Genomic DNA, 20880 nt, shown 5'->3' with positions numbered 1-20880 from the left:
TCTCTAATCTAAGGTCCACATTAACTCGGATTAAAGATTCTCTATGGTATTCCCCACAGGTATGGTTGAATTTACGTTCATTATATTTGTTTTGACGATTCTCACACCTATTGAAAATTTCATTAAATAAATATAAACAAACTAAAATAAATAAATAAAGCCAAATTAAAAAAAATAAACAATGTTCAGTTAAAATTGAGACTAATTAGACGTTATAATTTTTATTTAAAATTAATTTTTAATCGTAAAGTCGCTTTCGATGTTTACAGTTAAACTTAGCACTTATAACACTGGCATCTATGTCATCAACGAGCCTTTTCAACTTATATACATGGCGTGCTATGTAAAAGGGAGTTTTAAATCGGGTGAAGTTAGGATTTAGATCTATATTTATGTTTTGCTAAATTGAATTCGCATGAAAGGTTAACATATAGGGTGGAAGCTACCGATGCGATTGTTTCATAGAAAACCGGGTATTGTTCGATCTTAAATCTAATTATATAAAGATAGAAGGTTCAAATACAGATGGGGAATCTAAATCGGTAGAAGTTTTGTTCGTGTGCAGATCCTTTATGACAGATCCCCAAGCTTCTGTATTCTGGATCAATCTCTGAATTTTCCTACCGAGAAGTGTAACATAAAAATTTTGTATAACAGATTATTAAGTTCCACAACGTGAAATATTGATTTGAATTTTACTGTATTACTTATACACAAAAAATAGCAGTGTACTTTTTATACGAGATCTCTTTTTTTGTTACACTAATTTTCGTGATATAATAACCCGTAATCTCAACAGTTCATGATTGTTAACAGTGAACGAATTAGAACAGCATAATGCTGACACATTTCGGTTATCTAATCGCATTATTTCATGTTGTATTACACAGTTATCTTCTACCAGTAAATTTTTATATGATCCAGCCAATAACTCGCTCGTTAATTTATTTACTCGTATTTATCTTACACTCGTTTATTTATTATTTATTTGCTTATTTACATTTTTGATTATGATAGACAAGATTTGTACATAAAAATGACCATTAGATTTCACATTTCTTTTCATCGGTAAAAGAAAACGGCGTGCTGCTTAAAACGGAATTTTATATCGGGTGAAATTAGAATTTAGTTTTATATTTATGTTTTACGAAATTAAATTCGCATGAAAGGTTAACAATAAAGTCAAGTATCCGTTACGATCGTTACACATCATTACCCGATGGAGTAACACTAGGGAAACAATGACAAAACGAACACGTTTCCTAAACATGGTTATCGATTATGATGTAATTTTCTCACTCTGTGTACTAATTTCCTTGTAAATGACCTTCTGTATGCGATTCTAAAGAATCAAAAAGCAGAACAAATATTAGTATATACTTTCTGCAAAATCGAATTTGGTAAATGGATTTTTTTCCGTAAAAAATTCTTATACCAGAATTAACTCTTGCTCGTAGCCCTGAATACAGGCCATGACAGCGCAATAAAAATTTCTGGGACATAATCGGTATATTTGTCTACAAACTTACAAAGGTGAAATTACCATAAAGAATTTAAGCACCGATCGAACTTAAAAGCAATAAAAGATGGTTATTTAACATAAAGATTTATCCGGGCTTCAAGCTGAAAAATTATACGTAAAACAAACGTTTTAACAAGAACGTTTTAAAACACGAATGCATATTTTGAAAAACCGATACTCAGACGTTAAGAAATAAATAGATAATATCCTTTACGCCATTATCTATCACTAACTCCTTAAAAGATACAGTTACCTGAATAACAAACACAAAGTAAATGTAATAGAAAAAACTGACTACACAGTTGTAGGACTTGTCCGTCACGCGGCTTTTTCTGATGCACGGCTTACACACACAACTAAATTAAAAATATTTATCATTTTATTTAAATACAATATTTTTTTTAAATTTTATTCAATGATTCTAACTACACCGCGCGCGCATACCGTATTTCATTCGCGCGGGTGTGGCGGTACAAGCGACACTCTAAATAATAAAATTTTACACTTTAAATATTATTCATTTAATTAATTCTACCGCTCACCTGTGACATCACAACATAGCAAACGACTACAGCAGTATCGGCCGCTAAGTGGAATGTGGGGCGCGTAAGGGGCGGTGACGGGGTTAAGACCCCACTTTAATGGGGAACAAATTTGTGGATGCAACGAGATGGTAATAGCAAAACTGCAACGGAAAAGACCCACTGTACTTACTGCCTTCTACAACGTTTCAAAATTAAAACCATTTTTTGGGGTGGGGGTGAAATTTAGCAAAAAAACGTATTTACAAAGGTTGTTTACTTTATTAATATTCAAAAAATTATTTAAAAAAATATATATATATAACCTTAATTATACAAAATCTGGAGATGATTTCGTTTCTCCCTCTGTATTCCCCATCCCCTGACCTGTTGAATTAAAAATTTAATAGCGTCAATGCCCCTAGAATAGAAATATTATAGTGAAGTTGGTGAAAATCGGTCAAGTAGTTCTGAAGGTATAGGGCGATTTACAGGCCAATAATACATACATACGTACGCACATTTTATCGTGGAAATTTCGATGCCATTTTTGTTTTTCTGGTATCCTTAGGGTCAATTCGTCAAGATTCGGTGAAAACCGGACGTGCCCAAATTTGTCCGATCACCATACTTTTCCTTCTATGTAGTTAATAGCTGATACATAGACGGGAAAGTAAAAGAGTTTTTTATTAACCGATTACTATAAAATAAGAAAATTCGACCGGTATATTTTTTTTATATATCTTTAAGCTTTACTCTTTAATAAACCGATTGATTACAAAGATTTATTTTATTTTGTACAAAAACTACTCTGGTAATCCTACTAAAAGATTTTTAGAAAATCTAAGTAAAAGATTGTTTAGATAAAAAATGAATTTTCCATAAAGGCACTTTTCATATTTTTTTGTCAATCGTTTAATAACAAATTTTTATAAGTCAATTATATGCACTCTGATATCATTCTGATTTTGAAAGCATTTTAGTGCAATAATTTTAGAAAATTAGATTAAAGATTTCGATAAATATAGTAAATATTCCTGTAATCTAGAGTATCTTAGCTCATATTCGGTAGCAGTCTCTTCATGTCATTCCTGTACTCCGTTTTATATTTTTACCAAAATTCAAAAGGTTTCTCGCCTTTTCGTTTCTTAAAACGTTTTTCACGGAGTTAATATTTTTGTAAATCTAGCCGTATTTTAAATAAAACGTAACACCAAATAATGTAAAATTAAATAAATTTTAAAAGTATAAAAATAACACTGACTTCTAAAAAACAGCTCCAAAAGTAAAATCGAAACAATCGTTTTTTTCTTCAATTTATCAAATTGCTTAAACATTTTTTTTAATTCTTTAACTTTCCACTATTTGAAGCCGACACTGAAATTAAAACAACTACCAACAACACTTATTAATACTTAATTTGGTGACAACTTCAGAGTTGAAATTTAATAATTGAAAAAGTGTTATTGAAATTAAAATCTTTGATAAATTTTTAAGAAGGGTTTTTTTAATCATCCCAACCCCCGTAGAGGAAGACACCCGCCTTGTGACGCTTCCGGTCGCCACACTACTCCCCCCGTTCCCTGATGGGCTTGAACGGGAGTCGTCTTTCGCCCTCTAACTTTCTACATCTCATAGTAATAAGCCAGGCTTCGTTGGGATACCACCGATGTAAATGCCTCGGTAGACATTTACATCGGTGATTTTCAAACTCAGCTTTTCCCTTCGCTGTAGGTCTCGTCCGGACATCTTGAATGACCTACATCGTTACTCTCTGAACTAGCTAACCGAGTTCGCGGAAGCACGAACCTCGCGCCTAGTTATAACTTTAATTTGAGCCAATTTCTGATAAATGTCTCGAAATACGAGACAATTTAACAAAAACATACCACCAGAAATGTTGTTCGCAACAACGAAATTTAGTCCTGGTTCCCTTAGTGAACTCAACTTCAATTCATACACCTGACTTTGTCTCATTATGGACTCCGATCTGGTCTACCAGGGAGAGGCGGGGTTTTTAGCAAGGAGCCCTACTGTAATATTTCATAAAAATCGAAAAACGCATTCGGCTGTAAATAAAACTGGTTTTTTTAACCGGTTTTATACGGTACAATGTGCAACGATTTTTCATAAAATTTTCACTTTCAAAATGGCGACTATTATTTTACTTTGATACTGTAAATTAGGGGAAGTTATCATCGCCGAACCGCCGACACGCAGTCTCCCCTCCGCTCCTGATGTGACCTACTCCTGACTCATCTCCAGTTTGTCTCAGCGACTAGATAAATAAATATTTGCGTTTTACTCTCTCTGTAAGCTTAACATTTATCTCCAAGACCGTTTTACGGAGCGGGCGGGAAGTCCCTTTTAATAAAAGTGAAAGTGGAATGATAATAGTGTGGCGATCTGTTAATTTCTAAGACCTGAAAATTATAACATACAGTTCACGGCGAGTACGAATTAAATTTTTTTTTTCAAATTAATAATAGGAGTGGTGATAGCAAAGTGAACAAAGTAGCGAGAAATGACGTCAGAAAATAGATATGTCTCGTTGCCTGAATTAGTAATTGTGCGTTAAAATATTCACTCGAGCGAAAATTAAGTAGTAGTGAGATTCTCTCATCATTCGTATTCCTATTAGTAGTTAGTTCTATTCATCTTCCAAATTCGAGCGAGTGAAGAATTAAAAGCAATAGAAAAATTTACTAATCATTGATAATACTAGTAGTATTCGCCTACATTAGTAATTTTAGTGTATTCCAAGCGAGAACATCATTCGAATGATACAGTTAATAATTCGAGATATTTCAATAATCGAATTGTTACTACTTTTTCATTCTAGAGATCCCATCACTACTTAGTCGTAGTCGAGTGTGGAACGATGCCGGATACGAGTGCGTTCAGTGTCGAAGAGCGTTTATTAGCTTGTGTGTGGGACCATGAACGACCTTACACGGGTAAAAAATTAGAGAACATTATGAACGACTTCTTTGTGCATTTTGGGAAATCGTCATGGCAAACGTTATTGGCATGGGAGAAGAAGGCTTTTGGAACGGGAATTTTTCTTGATCCGCCGCGCAGTAGCACTCGAGCTGAGACGTGTGGAGGTATCGATTCAACAATCATCGATGAAATCAACGAGCAAACTTCCTACAGAGTTAGGCATGCCAAGATCGACAATGGGAAACCATATACGGAAGGCATATAGCAGCTATAGCGAAGCTATTAGCTATATAGAAGGGAAAGTATGGTGATCGGCAAAAATTGGGCATATCCGGTTTTCACTGAATCTTGATCAATTAACCCCCAGAGAAAACAAAAATGACATCGAACTTTTCCCCGACAAATTGTGGGTACGTATGTATGTATGTTGGCGTGTAAATCGCCTTATATATCTAGAACTACTTGACCGATTTTCACCAGACTTAACTATATTTCTACATTGAGCATTGATGCTATTAAATTTTTTATTCAACAGGTCCAGCGGGTCTTTTTCGTTGCAGTTTTTTCAATTAGCATCTCGTTGGATCCACAAATTTGTTCCCCATTAAAATGAGGTCTCTTTAATTTATTTAACTAAAATGATGTGAAACGGTAGGTCTTAATCGCTTTTCAAACAAAACAAAAACTAATATAAAATTATAGAACTCTTCTAAAATAGATATTATTTTAATAGAAAATTTACATTCATTTTTTTCTTTATGGATTTACTTAGATAAGATCTTGCTGAAATTCAGGGTCTCCTTAATCAGTTTCCAGCTGTTTAGCAAGGACATTAAACAGCGAATTCGTTAAGTACAGCATAACATAGCGGTACAGATTTTTCATTCGGCCTTGTTCTTCATCTTGTAACGTGTTAGATCATCTGATACAGATGCGGTTAGAGACGGCAACAATCCTCGATAGGCTTTGATATGTAGAGGTTATTTAATACCAAGCAGACTTTAGTTGTTTTTTTTTCTTATTTGACCTTTACCTCTATATAAAACACCATGTAGTCTCACATTCTGAATCACCGACAAGCAATTAGGTACACAGTGGCCTGTGACTATAAAAGGAAGAATAAATTCGCCATATGGTGCGCCAAGGTTAAAGTATGACCTAGATGCCTGACACAGTCACACTCTTTTCTAAAAGGAGGTATTCTACATAAACCTGTACACAAAATATAAAGCCCACTACTTTCTCTATCGTAAACCACCAGACGATAAAAATTTCCCTTTTATTGCAGTACCTTCTACAACGATTGAAATATCTTAAAGTTTCTCTGGATATTTTATGAGGTTATGATTAATATTAAATATCTAGAGAAAATATTTTTATAAAGTTTAAAATAAATTCTCTACTTCAGTTTTGGTTTAGCTTTATTTTGAGGTTCCTTTTGTAAATCTTTGCTTTTACAAATTCAGAGTGTTAAAATGCAGTCAAGTTTTTATTAAATACATTATTTATATATATATATATATATAATTTAGAAGCCGGATGCTTCAAATCAGTAACCTACTAAGATGTAGTAGATGGATTTACAACTTGTAAAATCCACCTCTAATTCGTTAAAAGGTTTTATTAATTTGATGTGCAGTTCATTTAGATAAGACAGGGGCTTTATCTAATAATATTTAAGGTTTTAAAAAGTCTATTATACAATCGAGAAATGTTTATAGACATCTAATTTATAAAAAATGTTTGATACTTCAAAATAAGTAAATTTAAATACTTAAAAGATTTTTTTATTAAATTACCGAAATAACCATTAATTTATTAAAACGGTAAATTATTACGGTCAAAATTAATTTATGGGACCATATTTAGGATTTCATCCACATAATAAAATATTTGGGTAGTTTGAGGATAGAGCAAAAGTTCTATTTGGTTTAACGGATTGAAGTTACCACAAAATATAAATCTGATTAAAGTTATAGATCAGAAGACTTTAATTTCGTTTTCATAGGTACTTCCACCAATTTATATTTATCTTAAGTCCCATCTCAAATCTGATGTAAATTTGCGATATCGAAGCCGGTTATATGGAACCCTAATCGATTCTTTGATTTTTTTAATTACACAGTTAGTTCAAATTCGAAATTAATACTGTAACTTATTACTGATAACTTTTACAATTACCAGTAAAATAATCAGGCTGTTTATTTTTTTAGAAGAATACTGATTTAAATTACAAATTTACTGTACGTGTCAATATATTAATTAATTAAAGAATAAATATACACACATTGTTCGTTTCTCTCTCAACACCTGTATTTTAAGTGTACATGGACTGTAAGGTCACAGTGAATTTACATGAATAAAATAATGTTTTTGTTGTACGTATTGATTTTTATTTCATAATCAACAAAATATAAACGCTCAGTAATGCGTATTTTTAATACACACATATCTGAAGATCATTTTTACTGTCTGATGTTTCATGTACTGATATAAACCGGATGCATGTCTGATTAAACTTTTAACTTCCTATTGATGGTGATATTTTAACATTATATTTTTCCTCTGTTTCTTGTCACACAAATTCACTGATAAGATTAGACATCAAGGCAGTAAAATAGCCTGATTAAATTGTACACGGCCCATTAAAAAAATTATTTTCATTTCGTGGGGTTTATTTTCCGTAATATGAATTATATTTTTGGTTAACAGATAAAACTCGTTTTATACAAATTTATTTCTCTTCTTCAAGTTGCCTCTATCAAAATTTAATACGAGTTTCATATTTTACACTTCGCCATATCCTTAATGTCACTCGCCCAGTTGAGGCGTTCTTATGTTACAGTACTAAAAACGTAAGTGAATGAAAAAAAAAACCATGAAAGTATACTCCTAGCCGAATAGGAAACGGCTCTGAAAAGAAATTGGTGTAGTTTCTGATAAATCACTGTTATTTAATAAAATAATGAATGTTATTAAGTTTGTCCGGTGGTCGTTTGTCAATCGATCAGTCTGTATCCTATCCCTTCTCGCATAGACTCAAGTATTAGTATCTTATAAGATTTTTATAAACGGTGCTAAAAGAGGTTATTGCTACTTTAATTTGAACTTCGGTTAAATGTGAAAAGAAATATTCTACTAAGTCCCATATTCTCTTTTAGGTAAAAAGGTACTCTTTTTTAGAAATACTAGTTTTCTGAAAAGAATAGAAAGTTTTCTGAGGTGATTTAAATTGTCTTCAAATAATACAAAAATGTTTTTTTTCACTCCATCCGAAGCAATTTATTGTATAACCAGATTTATTTTTTGTTAAACGGTAATTTTTTTAAAGTGCAAAAAGTAATCTCCAAACACTCGTTCCCGGCAAAATTGAAAATGTTATTATTACTTGTACGCAAAATTCTACCAAAAGCTTCTTTTCTTAACAAACTATTTAAAATGTTTGTTAAACAGAAAATTTGTCAGTAATTATTAAATTAAATTTTTCTGAGTGAAATTTTATGCAAGTTCACGATGATTTTATTTTAACAATCATAAAACACTTTTAATTTTTGACAGTTCGGTATAAAAACGGGCAAAAAATAAGTGGAAATATGAAGATGGTTACGGAAAAATATCTGATTACTAATATTTATTCGTAAAAATCACATTTTTATGCTAAATTACATAATATATAATCTAATTTCAAGTACATTTTAGTTTTTTAACCTTACGTAATTTTCACAAATTTGTAAGTTTTTAGATTTTACCCAATCCGTAAGTCGGGATAAAAATCTGACAGGTTAAGAGAAATTTGGTAAAAAATTACTATAATGTTGAAAATTGTATTTATCTAATAATAAACGGTGATTACAATTTTTCCATAATTTTTTATCAAAATTACCATTTGGGTATATAATTACGAATTTTGCATAATTTATTTTTTATTTAAATTTTCAGTAAAATTAACATTTACAACAAAATAATCTCAATTGATTCCCCTACCTTTTTTGGACCATCTTGAATGATCGCCTCGTACTCCACTGACATTTTTAGCGATACTGCGTGAACGACTAAACTGTTTTGTAAGTTTATCAGTAACTGAGAATTTCTAAACAGCCACCTAGCAACCGCGCTGCTAATAGTACAGTGATGCCAACGCAATCGAGAGAAATTTCTTTCATGGAACGGAGAAAAACACTAATAAGAGTAGCAATTTAAAATTATTTAATTTCTAAATAAGTAAGTATTCTTTTTAAAAATATAACTATTACTTCTCAGAGCGACTTATTCAACACTACTCCTGATCCGGAGTATTAGATACCTCAATCTAAATTCTTGTAGATTACACAAAAAAAAAAAACAGTGTCCATATTCACCAAATTTTAATATACACGATTACAAAAATGGAAAGTTAAAAAAAATACGTACATCTCGTGATCATAGGTTTCAAACGATATTATATGAAAGGAAAGAAATATTTTTTCCTAATTTCACAGATCAAAAGTGTACGCCGTTATCAGCAATAACAAATTAAAACATTAATTTTAAAAATCGAAATATTTACTTAAAAATTCTCTCTAGTAATTTTGTAAATAACCAGTTTAGTTATTAACGAAGAGAAACATCTGCATTTTAAAAATTAATCATCTCATCTTTTCACATTGAAAATAATTCTCAGGATCACTACAGATATTTAACACTGAAATCAGATATCTTTATTTTTTTTGTTTGCTACACTATTTTATTTACAATTAGTTTCCCAAATAACGAAATTATAAGTAAATCGTACAAACAACAATAACGTTAAAAAGAGGTATCCAGCAATGCCTGCCAAAACAATACAATAAAAGTTTGTACAAAGCATAATGCAATTAAAAGTACAACAAATAAAACATAACTAAAGTTACACACAAAATCAATATCAAATTACATATAAATCAACAAGTAATGAATAGACAAAAAAAAGGATAATGGTCAACACAACACTTAAATTGTCAAAAATTCAAAGAAAATTACGAGATTTATCATATAACACTCTCAAGATCCAATATATACAACATTTCACTTATCTGGCATTCCTAGGTAAACAAGGATCTCCTTGTTCTTCGCAACCATGGCGCCTACGATATTTTCCTCAGCACTTTTGTTCTGGAGCCCTTGGATGATGTCGATATTGTTACTGCTTGCCGTACCCCAATGTTGTATCCCATAGAACCATATTAGCTTTAAAAACGCTTTATACAACAGTTTGTTACTTAACAATAACACGCACTTCCTTTCAGTAACCAGTTCAACTGCATAAGCTTAATACCTAATTGTTTTCTCTTCTTTCTCATGTGATTTTTCCATGTTTGGCAAAGGTCCAAATGAAGTCCTAGGTATTTTATAAATTTTATTATAAAAATGGTATATTTTAATTTACATGTACTGACCATTCATTAAAACTACTTTCGGTATCTTAAAAATTCTACAAATCAGTTACTGATTCTATCAAAGTTGCTGATTCTATTCTTTTCAGCTACTGACTATCAGTTACTGAATAATGCAAAATACAGAAAATCTTCTTAATGGTTTCTTGTAGATCATAAGCTGAATTTTTTTTTTAGAAAATCAAATTAGTGTTCTTTTTTGGTTAAATGTTAATAAATTGAAGTCCATTCTATTTACTTGTGTCTGGAAATGATGTTATCAAACAGAATTTTGTCATCGGCCTTGAGAACTCGCTGAACAAACTGGTATGAGGCACATCCCAGAATTATTTTGCATATATATATGTATGTATATATATATATATATATATATACCACCAAGTATATCTGCAAAAAAAAATATATATATATGCTATATATATTTTTGCATATACATATATACTATTAAAATAATGTATAATCCTAAACTACTTATAAGTTGATTATACCCACTTTCCTTATTACTGCACTCACCTGGTTGAATCAGCTGATAGATGTTGATTTCATACTAAGGAATCAATTTGAAAATCAGAAATCTGTTGGCCACAGCAGGAATATTCTGCTAACCCGACTTGTACTGGAATGGTTTGTTAAAAAAAAACCACTCCAGTGGTTTGAAGGTTTGACATTGTTTATGTCAAAAGAACCATCTGCAGGTTAGGAAACCACAGGAATGCTTTGTGCTTTTTTTATTTTGACTATCTTTTAGTGTAATTACATCAGTAGCATTATTTTCCTTACTGTTGTGCATGAAGGGAAATAACATGAAAGAAAATAACTTTTAATCCACATTTAAGATATTAGTCAGGATATTATTAAACTATATGATCAAGAAGATCACATACATTTATCAGGAGGAAATTCTCTCAGGATTTCTTTTTGTTAGATCTTGCAGTGCTGTCAATTGTTTGCTTGATTTCAAACAATGATCAGACAGAATCAGTGTAAACTAATTATCACTCACATGCTGTGATTTGAATTCCACTGTGGTTCTATCACAATTTGAGAAGGTTTATTTAATTTTCTCTCTTCAGTGGTAAGAATGAAACCATTACAACCCTCTTTCATTGGCCTTTCATCTAGAAGAAACCAGATTTGAATCCTGTTCAAGGTTATAATTTTTCATGTGCTTCAAAATTACCAAATTGTATTCACATGCTGAAGTTTTAAGCTTATGTGGTGAATTAATAATTTTAAAAAAAGGCTTTGAATGAATAACCATTTGAATATTATTTGAACAGAAAACTATATTTAAATGTCATAATTATAAAAAACCTTTTCAGCATATGATCAACAGAACCACTTGTTCCAGCTGTAATTTTCTTACATTTAAATGACCAAATGAAAAGTTTCACTGAGATTTTTTCCTACAATTCATTAATCATTTGAATGAGTTGTCTTGCTTTTATACCTACTACTGAATTTTCAAATTGTATAGCTACATCACTAGAAATCTGTGCATAGACTGGAAAACACCTCAGGCTGTATTATGAAAGACTTTTACATTTTTTATTAAAATGCATGATTGTGTAATAACAATTAAGAAATAAAACCCTGTAAGTCAGTATACGGAAAGCTCAGATTTGCAAATATACAAATAAATTCTGTAGTATGTAATTTCCATCATTTAACCCAGTTTAACTAAAATAATATTTCTTAACTTACATTATAATTAGGAATATCACAGTTTTACTATAACAAACAAGTGATTCAGCCTGTTCTCTTTAATCATGTGACTTCTTCTTCAGTGAAATTAGCAGAGGCATTGTTGTCAGTAGCAACCATCTTATACTAGTAAGGAACCCCTTTAGAAAGTAGTTGAGTAATAATCTAATTTATTTTGGTTCATCTAGTATTTTTTCCTCAAATTTATGCGTTTATAAATTTTATGCTGTTTTTGCATATTGAAATCTTGGTTTTTATTTGCTGTGTGTGAAATTTGTATTTTGCAGTACAAAAAAACCTTGTTACAGTGATTAGGAATACGTGATCTACTATATAAAAATAACAAAATTACAGAATACATTAACAAAAATAACTGAATAACTGATCTAAAAACCAATTATATCAAAATTTTTACATAAATAGTTTTATATTTTGTTTATTTAAATGTATTTTTATAACTGTATTGTAGTTTTTTTTATTTTGTGTTAATTTGTATCATATTATGTTATATTCTTTCAATTTTATGCTAATAAATAACATAAAATACACAAATTTTAACATAAACAAATGCTTCATTAAACAAATACATTACCTAAAACCTATATTAAAAGCATTACTCAAAATTCAAAAAAAGACATACTACAACAACACTGCAGCCTTTGCACATTAGATAGATGTATGGGCAGAAGGATTAAGTCACACTTTATAGTTGAAATAGCTCATGTAAGTTAAAAACACAAGCCACTTATCAGTAAGATTAAGGATATACATGCTCTACACAATTCTACTCATGCATCATTTGATACGAGTAATCTCACAAACACAACTGAATAGGAAATCATCACTGTATTAAAAAAGTCATGAAAAGGAACCTTTCAACAGAATATATAAAAAATTATGTGGTTGTGCCTACTTTCAATTACGCTTACCAATCAATTCACCTAATTGTAATCTCTGGACTGAAATTTTTTATATAACTTAAAAAACACTCTTGTTTTATACAAAAACAAACAAATTGATAAAATATTACACTTGCATCAGCATATAGGTTACATATTTCAAATAAAGGCAAGATTAGATAGCCATACATTTCTTGCTTCCTGATCTGCGTAACAATGCAAAATGTGAACGTAACAAATTACACTTGATTGCACCCACGTCCAAAATGTTTTATCCAGCACATTTTTGAAAAACACAGACTACTCACTTCAAATGACACATTACTTACAATAAGCATAACCACCCCACGTTGAAGATCTTATTGCATTAAAATATCTTGTACAGATTACCTGCATGCACTTACAGGCAACATCTTATGTAAAATACTGAACAATATCAAAAATCAGTTTACTGATGTAATCAGGTATTGCTAAATATGTCAAGCAGTAATCCTACAAAATTGCAAGATTTTCAGTTAAGAAGGTTAGTGTGTCACTTTTAAAACGGTAAAAAAGTTCACATGTTCAAACAGCAAACTAACAAAACATATGTAAACATATAGTAAAAACATATAATAACCCAGAAGAGTTAAAATTAAACAGTGATTATGCTAAACACTATATCAAAGAAACTGGATGAATATTCATCTGTAGACACAGAAATACAATCAAATAGTGAACACAGCACACCAGATAAGCTTTGTAAATACAAGAAATAATATAACCCGTAAGATGCTAATTTTATAGATAGCAAATAAGAACCAATATCTCAATATGCTTGAAAGTGCACAATTTACAAATACATTAAATTTGTAAAAAAAAATTCTAAATGAATTAACATTGGTTGAATACATTATTCAACTAAATGAGTTTCTTGACCATGGATGAGTGCCATTAACAACATTGCTAGAGATAACTTCACTGAAGAAGGAGCTGCATAATTAATCTTACAAAGCATCTGAAAGAACAAGTCTCATGTAGTCTGAAAAATTAATCAATAATCATTTTCATCGTTTACCTCATCAAATCATATGTGTATAAGTAATTGAAACCTAAGTAGACTGTCCACAGAGTTGACATGATAATGTACAAATTAGTTACTCCAACAGTACCACAAGTCTTTCACACTTGTGGTAGGGGTATGAAAATATATCAGATAGGAGAACAGCATTAAAAAGATAATGGATGAAAGACATTTCCAGCAGGATATACGAGGTGTGATCAAAAAATATGGTGAATAATTTTTTATTAAAAAAAGTAATAAGGCTACATAGAATTCGATTTAATCTCCTTCAAAGTACTGTCCTTGGCTAGCAATGCACTTATCCCAAAGTTGACTCCATGACTGGAAGCATTTCTGAAAGGCGTCTTTCTGAAGGGCTTTCAGCTGCTCGGTCGTGGCCCTCTCAATGTCAGCAATGGTATCAAAACGTTTTCCTTTAAGCACAGTTTTAATTTTTGGGAAGAGCCAAAAGTCGCATGGTGCTAAATCCAGTGAGTATGGCGGATGTGGACAGACAGGAACACTTTTTTCGGCCAAAAATGAGAAGCGAGGTGTGACACGGCGCGTTATCGTGGTGAAGAAGGAAGCCATTGGTCCATTTTTCTGGTCGCTTTCTTCGTACGTCGTTTCGCAAACGTTGCAGTACACCCTTATAAAATTCAGAGTTTACAGTTGTTCCCTTTGGAACGAACTCTGATCGCACTATGCCCTCACTATCGAACAAAAACAACGAGCATGACCTTGATGTTGGATTTTGACTGACGTGCCTTTTTAGGGCGAGGAGATGAACTGGTTTTCCATTGGGAACTCTGCATTTTGGTCTCAGGGTCATAGCCATAGACCCAACTTTCATCTCCAGTTACAATTTTGGCCATGAAGTCCGGATCTGCATGAAGACGACCCTTCAACTCCGTGCAAATTGACACACGATTTTCCTTCTGCTCATCACTCAAAAGTCTGGGAACAAATTTTGCACTCACTCGTCTCATTTGCAATTCATTAGTTAAAATGCTTTGAACGGATCCGTACGAGATGTTAAGGTCTTCCGATAGCTCTCGAATAGTCATTCGCCTGTTTGAACGAACCATTGTTTCCACTTTTTGCACATTTTCAACTGTTTTTGAGGTTACTGGACGTCCCGCACGCTGCTCGTCTTCAACAGACTAATTTCCGTTTTTAAATCGGTCATACCATTTGTACACAGTCTTCAAAGTTACGACATTCCGTACACCGATTCCAACATTTCGTGAGCTTCTTTGGCAACTGAGAACAAAACTTAATGTTAATGCGTTGTTCAAAATCCATGTTGCGCGACAGACACGATAAACGCAACCTCACTCTAGCGGCTCTGGCAGCTGACTGGCAAGCTCGAACGTGTTACAACTTGTCCCTGCCTGTCTCAGTTGATCACGCTATTGAACAAATTACAGCATATAGATATAGCGTCGGCAGTTGCCGCTATAAAAATTCATTCACCGTATTTTTTTATCACACCTCGTATACTGTACCAAATACAAGTAGAGTTAGCTTCGAGTCTTATAACTCTGTCCGCAGTTAAGGATTAATTTAAGAAATACTGGGAGAAAACATTAGATTAAAATATTTTGTAAAGCTAGTATCTATTTTCTCTTCAATCACTAAAATGTTACTGGACATGTTAAATGAAAATTAACTAACAAAAGTAACAGGAAAGTTAATTTTATAAACATAATGAAAAGCAACATACTTCTATTCACTACCTACTTTCTCATGGCAGAAGTGCTTTGGAAATAGCAATAATTTTTACAATACAATAATTTTTAAACCACAAAATAGTAGCAAAATTGCTAGACCTGCAATCAAAAAAAATGAAAACTTCATGAATACCTATAATTATTTTTTAATCGACTTCGAAGATGTCGATGTAAATAGTAAATAAAAATACACAAATCAAAATTCAACTCTGTACAAAAGAAGTTTCTTAGTTACTTTGAAACTTTTTCCTTTTTTTTTATAGTGTCTAGGATTCTCTTTCAAAAGAAAAGGGTATTTAATAAAACACATAAACCACATTTTTTATATATTAACATCTGTAAAAATGCCCTTTAATTTGGCTTGAAGGATAGATTAAGGAACTCTATAATGAATTCATTCCAAATGAAGGAATCATTAGTTTTCCTTTAAAGAAATTAATGTTTCATGAGGGTTTTCGCTACCTCATATTCGGCAGTTATGGGTGTTCACCTTGCCACTGATGTGAAACGTTGACATCAGTAGAAATTTCTTGCTGCACAAGTAAATGTATCCATTATTAACACTGGTGGTTGAATTCAGTACTAATGAACTATGTGAGTCAAAACTTGATATGTTTTGCTATGAAATAAGACCTCAACCGAATCTGTAAGTTATCTAAATAAGTTTTTATATTTTTCTAAAGTTGTTAAGTCCTTTTTGAATCACTCGGTATAAAATTAGTACTATTTTCTTGCTTAATTTTTTGTAAGTACCTAAATCTGGCACTTAAAACTTTTCTTTCTAAATTTTTCGAAGAATGAAGGACTTTATTTAAAATTCAATCTATTTTGTAATACCAGTAGCAACTTTCTGCAGAAAAGGACAATTTATTTTCTGTTTTAAATAAAAATCTTCTACTACTTCATCTATTGCTTGTCAATTGATATTAGAGAATTCTTTGTTCAGGGCGTTTCTGATTTTTACTAGTCTTGATAATGTTGTACTTTCTTTGTCGAGCTTCATTTCGTGTACATTTGATTGTTGATATCGAAACATTACTTAATTTTGCATTCGTTCGGAAATCTTGTTGAGAGGAAAATGAAGATATTTTGTTTACCTGTTCTTCACTATATGTTTTACACTTAAAAAACACTTCTTTTCGCATATCGAATAATTTTACCTCTGTTTGTGCAGTCGACAATCACTTGGAATCTAAAATGATAATAATCTAAAGATATGGCAATCTTTATTTACCGTAATAAAACTAATTCATACAAAAATAAGGCAGTACTGCACACTATTAGAAAGGTCAATGTCCTGACCGATGTTAGGACAGCCCTTGTGTATCGATGAAGTATGCACTGTAGGATAAACCCCACTCATACAACACTTTAGTGTTTTTGTGATGGTAAAACATTATATTTTTTAGGGAATTCACAATTATTTTGTGATATTCGCTCAAAAGGATTTGTGCGAATCACTTTCGTTCAGAAGAAATTCTTTCAAATGGACGTCACTCTCGTTTTTGGTGTTATAGTAATTTGTTACAGGCCACTAATGCTCCCAGTCCATCCCAACCATTAAATATCCTTACATCTACACCTCTAGTACAAAAATCAGTAACTCATCATCCATTCCCAGGTTAAATCGGTTAGCAGAGTCTCCAAATTCAGAAAATCTTTCATGATCTTCTTTGAAGTCTAGTCATTATGAAATTTGTAAGTCATAAGCATTTCATCAACAATAATTTGAATCGAAAAATCAATTCTGCCAATTCTTTATAAACTACAACATCCCATAAGTAAATCATCATTTGCATCCTTCAGAAAAGCAGCAAAGCATTTTTAAGAGTTCAGAACCAGGCAAAGACGTTAGACTGTAAACAGGCAGAAATTTCTCAACTGAAAAAAAGATGTTCGAAAGAAAGAGTATCGATAGATTAAATTACTTTTAAAAAAATACCCTTCATTACCCAAACTTTCTCCAGATATTTTAATATGCAATTCGAAAAAAAAATGCAACACGAAACGAAATTTTCTCCCTGCATATATTTACGATCGCCTTCAGTTTACAAATATTTGAATCAGTCTATCAAATATTTTTTTCCTGGTACGTCAAGCATAAAATCCCGGGAAAAATTCATTAAAACAGGTTCTAATAAAAAAATACTCACAAACAAAGCAGTAGTCTATTAAAGACAAAGCAATAAGTTTGACAGCCGACGAAAGACTTTGCATATTAATTTTCTTTGATAAAACGGCAACCAAAAAGGAATATTCTTCAAAAATGACATAATAGAAGGCTTAGAAATTGTCGGATGTTTCAGTCGAGGAGCACTTTTAGTACTGAATAGATACCAATATTTGTGATCCGTGGGCATTACTGCTACTGGAAGTTATCAGTAGGTTATTTCTTCACTCCAAGTGACTTGAGTGGCAGTCAGATCAAGCAGTTAATACTTGAATATATAAAGAAATTGATTACAATAAGTTTAACTGTCAAACCTTAATTAAAGTTCCTCGGCAACGACGGTGAGTTCATCATTAAAGAAATCGCCGTGGTCAGTGAATCTTTCAATACGTTCAATTTACAGTTTCAAAGTCCGAATTGAATCTAAATATAGGCGGATGGTGTTGGTTACAGAAAAACTTTCACAAAATCGATTGGGATTACGGGGAGACAGTGTTTAGCAAAGAAACTGAAAACATTATGTTCGCAATTCGTTAAGGTCTATACCAAAGGATTGGATAAAGCAGAGTTCCTCCGACGTTTGGTCAATACTGGAGAACGCGTTAAAACCGAATTACATCGTCAACTGTTCATTTCACAATCATATTTCTGGTGGAAAATGCTCGTTAAAAGTGGTTGTTCCTATAAGAAAAGGATAATTATGTAAAAAGCTGTGGTCAGGGAAGCGGATAGATTGTGATCGTTTGAAAACACTAGGAAGAATTGGCCAAAAACGGCTTTTATTATTCTTTTAACAACTTGTGTATAAAATTATGCCGGTCCACCGAAACAATTAACTCGTACAATTTGCAATGTATGAACTGAATTAAAGAAAACAAACCGCTATTATTAGACTATTGTTCCGCAAAAAAGCAATGAAACTGTTGGAAAAAGGTATAAAAGTGAAAAACAAAAATTATGATAAAAAAGATTAAAAATACAAAGAAAAAAAAAATGTTTTAAAAATCAAAAAAATATTTTAAAAAAATGGTGTCCCAACATAGGATAACTTAAACCCCATTCGGTAACGTACACAACTACTGATGGATAAAAAGTCAACAACAGTCGCTAGGTGGTTACAGGATGAGAAGATTCCAAGGCCTTTGCTGCGATCTGGTGGTTCTGTATGATATCGTATCACAAATGGCGAGGATGTGTACGATACTTGATCACAATTGCAGTTTAAGATGAATGTAGATATAGCATCATCGGTGTGGTTGGTTAGATTTTTCCCGTTGAAAAGCCGTCGTGTAACATTGTTATAATATCTGTTGAAGATTGTGACTACAGTCTTCCCACACGCTTTAAATATCAGCATGGACGTTGATCGTTTCAACACGGTTAGAGTAATTTTCAATTATAAAACAATCTACGATGAAATTCACAGTCGATTGCAAAATTATCAGGATAGTTTAAAGATCGACACAGTAGATGGTTTGTGCAGACATTATATTAATTATAGTGATGGGAGTAAGATATAATAAAGATGGTAAGGTACCTATCATTCCAACCGAACCAACGTTCACCTCATTCGAGCTGAACCAATGGAGATGTCCGTATGAATGGTGGTCTTACACAACTGAAAGATGGATATTATACCATAATCTTACCGACTTCAATAATAATTAAAGAGACTTACACTTATCCAGTGCACTACTGTTGGGTAAACCGTATCTAACAAACATACAAGATATCGAATCCGACTTATAATCGATTGGATTGTGGTGAGCGAGTGCGATATTTGTATATTTTTGAAGAAAAAATTGAAAACTAAACGATAAAATCGTCAGGGCTAAACGAATGTTGAACGATTACAAGGACGCGTTTTTTTTATTGTACAAAAAATGATCAAACTTTAATTAGTAATGGTGTTCAAAAACACTTTTACCGAATTGAAGTAGATCGCTCCACGAGTGTGCAAACACTGTTTTATGTTACTTGTCACCCATTCTGTTCACTCTGATGAATGCCATTCAGTTGATGTGAAAAATTCGACTATTGCGGTCGCGGGTTACCCGAATACTTATGTGCCTGCGAAATGATTATTGGTAACGTGAAAAACTAAAAGCGAAGGTGACCGAAAATAAATATGGATTATTATGGGGGAGTTCATATGTCTATAAAGTTAACGATAAAACCAACTTTATAAGATATTTTGTGAAGTTTCCGTGGAGAGGGGAAAGAAATAAATATCTATACCGAACGGTTCGCCACTCACTTAAGAGTAAGCACTACTACTCGGTTATCTTTACTAGCGTGGGAGAAAACGATAAACGCCACATCATTCGTTAACGCTTTCAACGACGTAGGTTGTTTTCTAAAGAAACTACGACGTAAGAAATTAAGCGATCTTCATGTTGGTATCGACTACATATTGGAGATGAAAAAGGTATTTCCACATTATGGTGATTTTCGCATTTGTGCCATCTTGTACGACACTGATACGGAAGAATCGTGTTGCAGTCGGCTCTATTTACCGAAAAGATATAAAGTAGATGAATTGAAAATCGTAAGACATCATCCCGATGAAGCTGATTTACTACGCTTTAAAAGATAATTGCATCACTGAAGAATTAGAATTAACTTTGTAAAACATTAATTCGAATGTTTTACAGTATGCCTCCTGGGGAGAGATTTCACCATCCATTCAATAACCAGTACACTCCAACAGTAGTGAACTGGTTGTTAGAAATCAAGACGGAGGCTTTCAACCTCCGTTGCTGAAAGCGTTAATGAATGATATGGCGACCATCGTGATCTCCCACGCTAGTAGAGATAACCGAGTAGTAGTGCTTACTCTTAAATGAGTGGCGAACCGTTCGGTATAGATATTTATGCCTAGAGTTAAAAAAAAATTTCAAGGTGCCTTGTTACATACCTCATTGGTGATGTGGAA

General features: G+C 32.2%; 1 protein-coding gene across 1 annotated transcript in view; it reads right to left on the bottom strand.

Annotated features, from left to right (window-relative positions):
- Positions 1–9103, bottom strand: part of LOC142318368 (coactosin-like protein) — a 50366-nt gene extending 41263 nt beyond the window's left edge. The window contains exon 1 of the mRNA XM_075354951.1: positions 8971–9103. Within this exon, the coding sequence (XP_075211066.1) occupies positions 8971–9015 (45 nt within the window). The 5' untranslated portion in view covers positions 9016–9103. The remainder of the gene's footprint in view (positions 1–8970) is intronic.
- Between the last annotated feature and the right edge of the window lie 11777 nt (positions 9104–20880).

Source organism: Lycorma delicatula, chromosome 1 (assembly GCF_047948215.1).
Source record: "Lycorma delicatula isolate Av1 chromosome 1, ASM4794821v1, whole genome shotgun sequence".
Classification (NCBI taxonomy): Eukaryota; Metazoa; Arthropoda; class Insecta; order Hemiptera; family Fulgoridae; genus Lycorma; species Lycorma delicatula.
The sequence above is the reverse complement of the archived record's forward strand: the minus strand, read 5'-3'. Positions and strand labels throughout refer to the sequence as shown.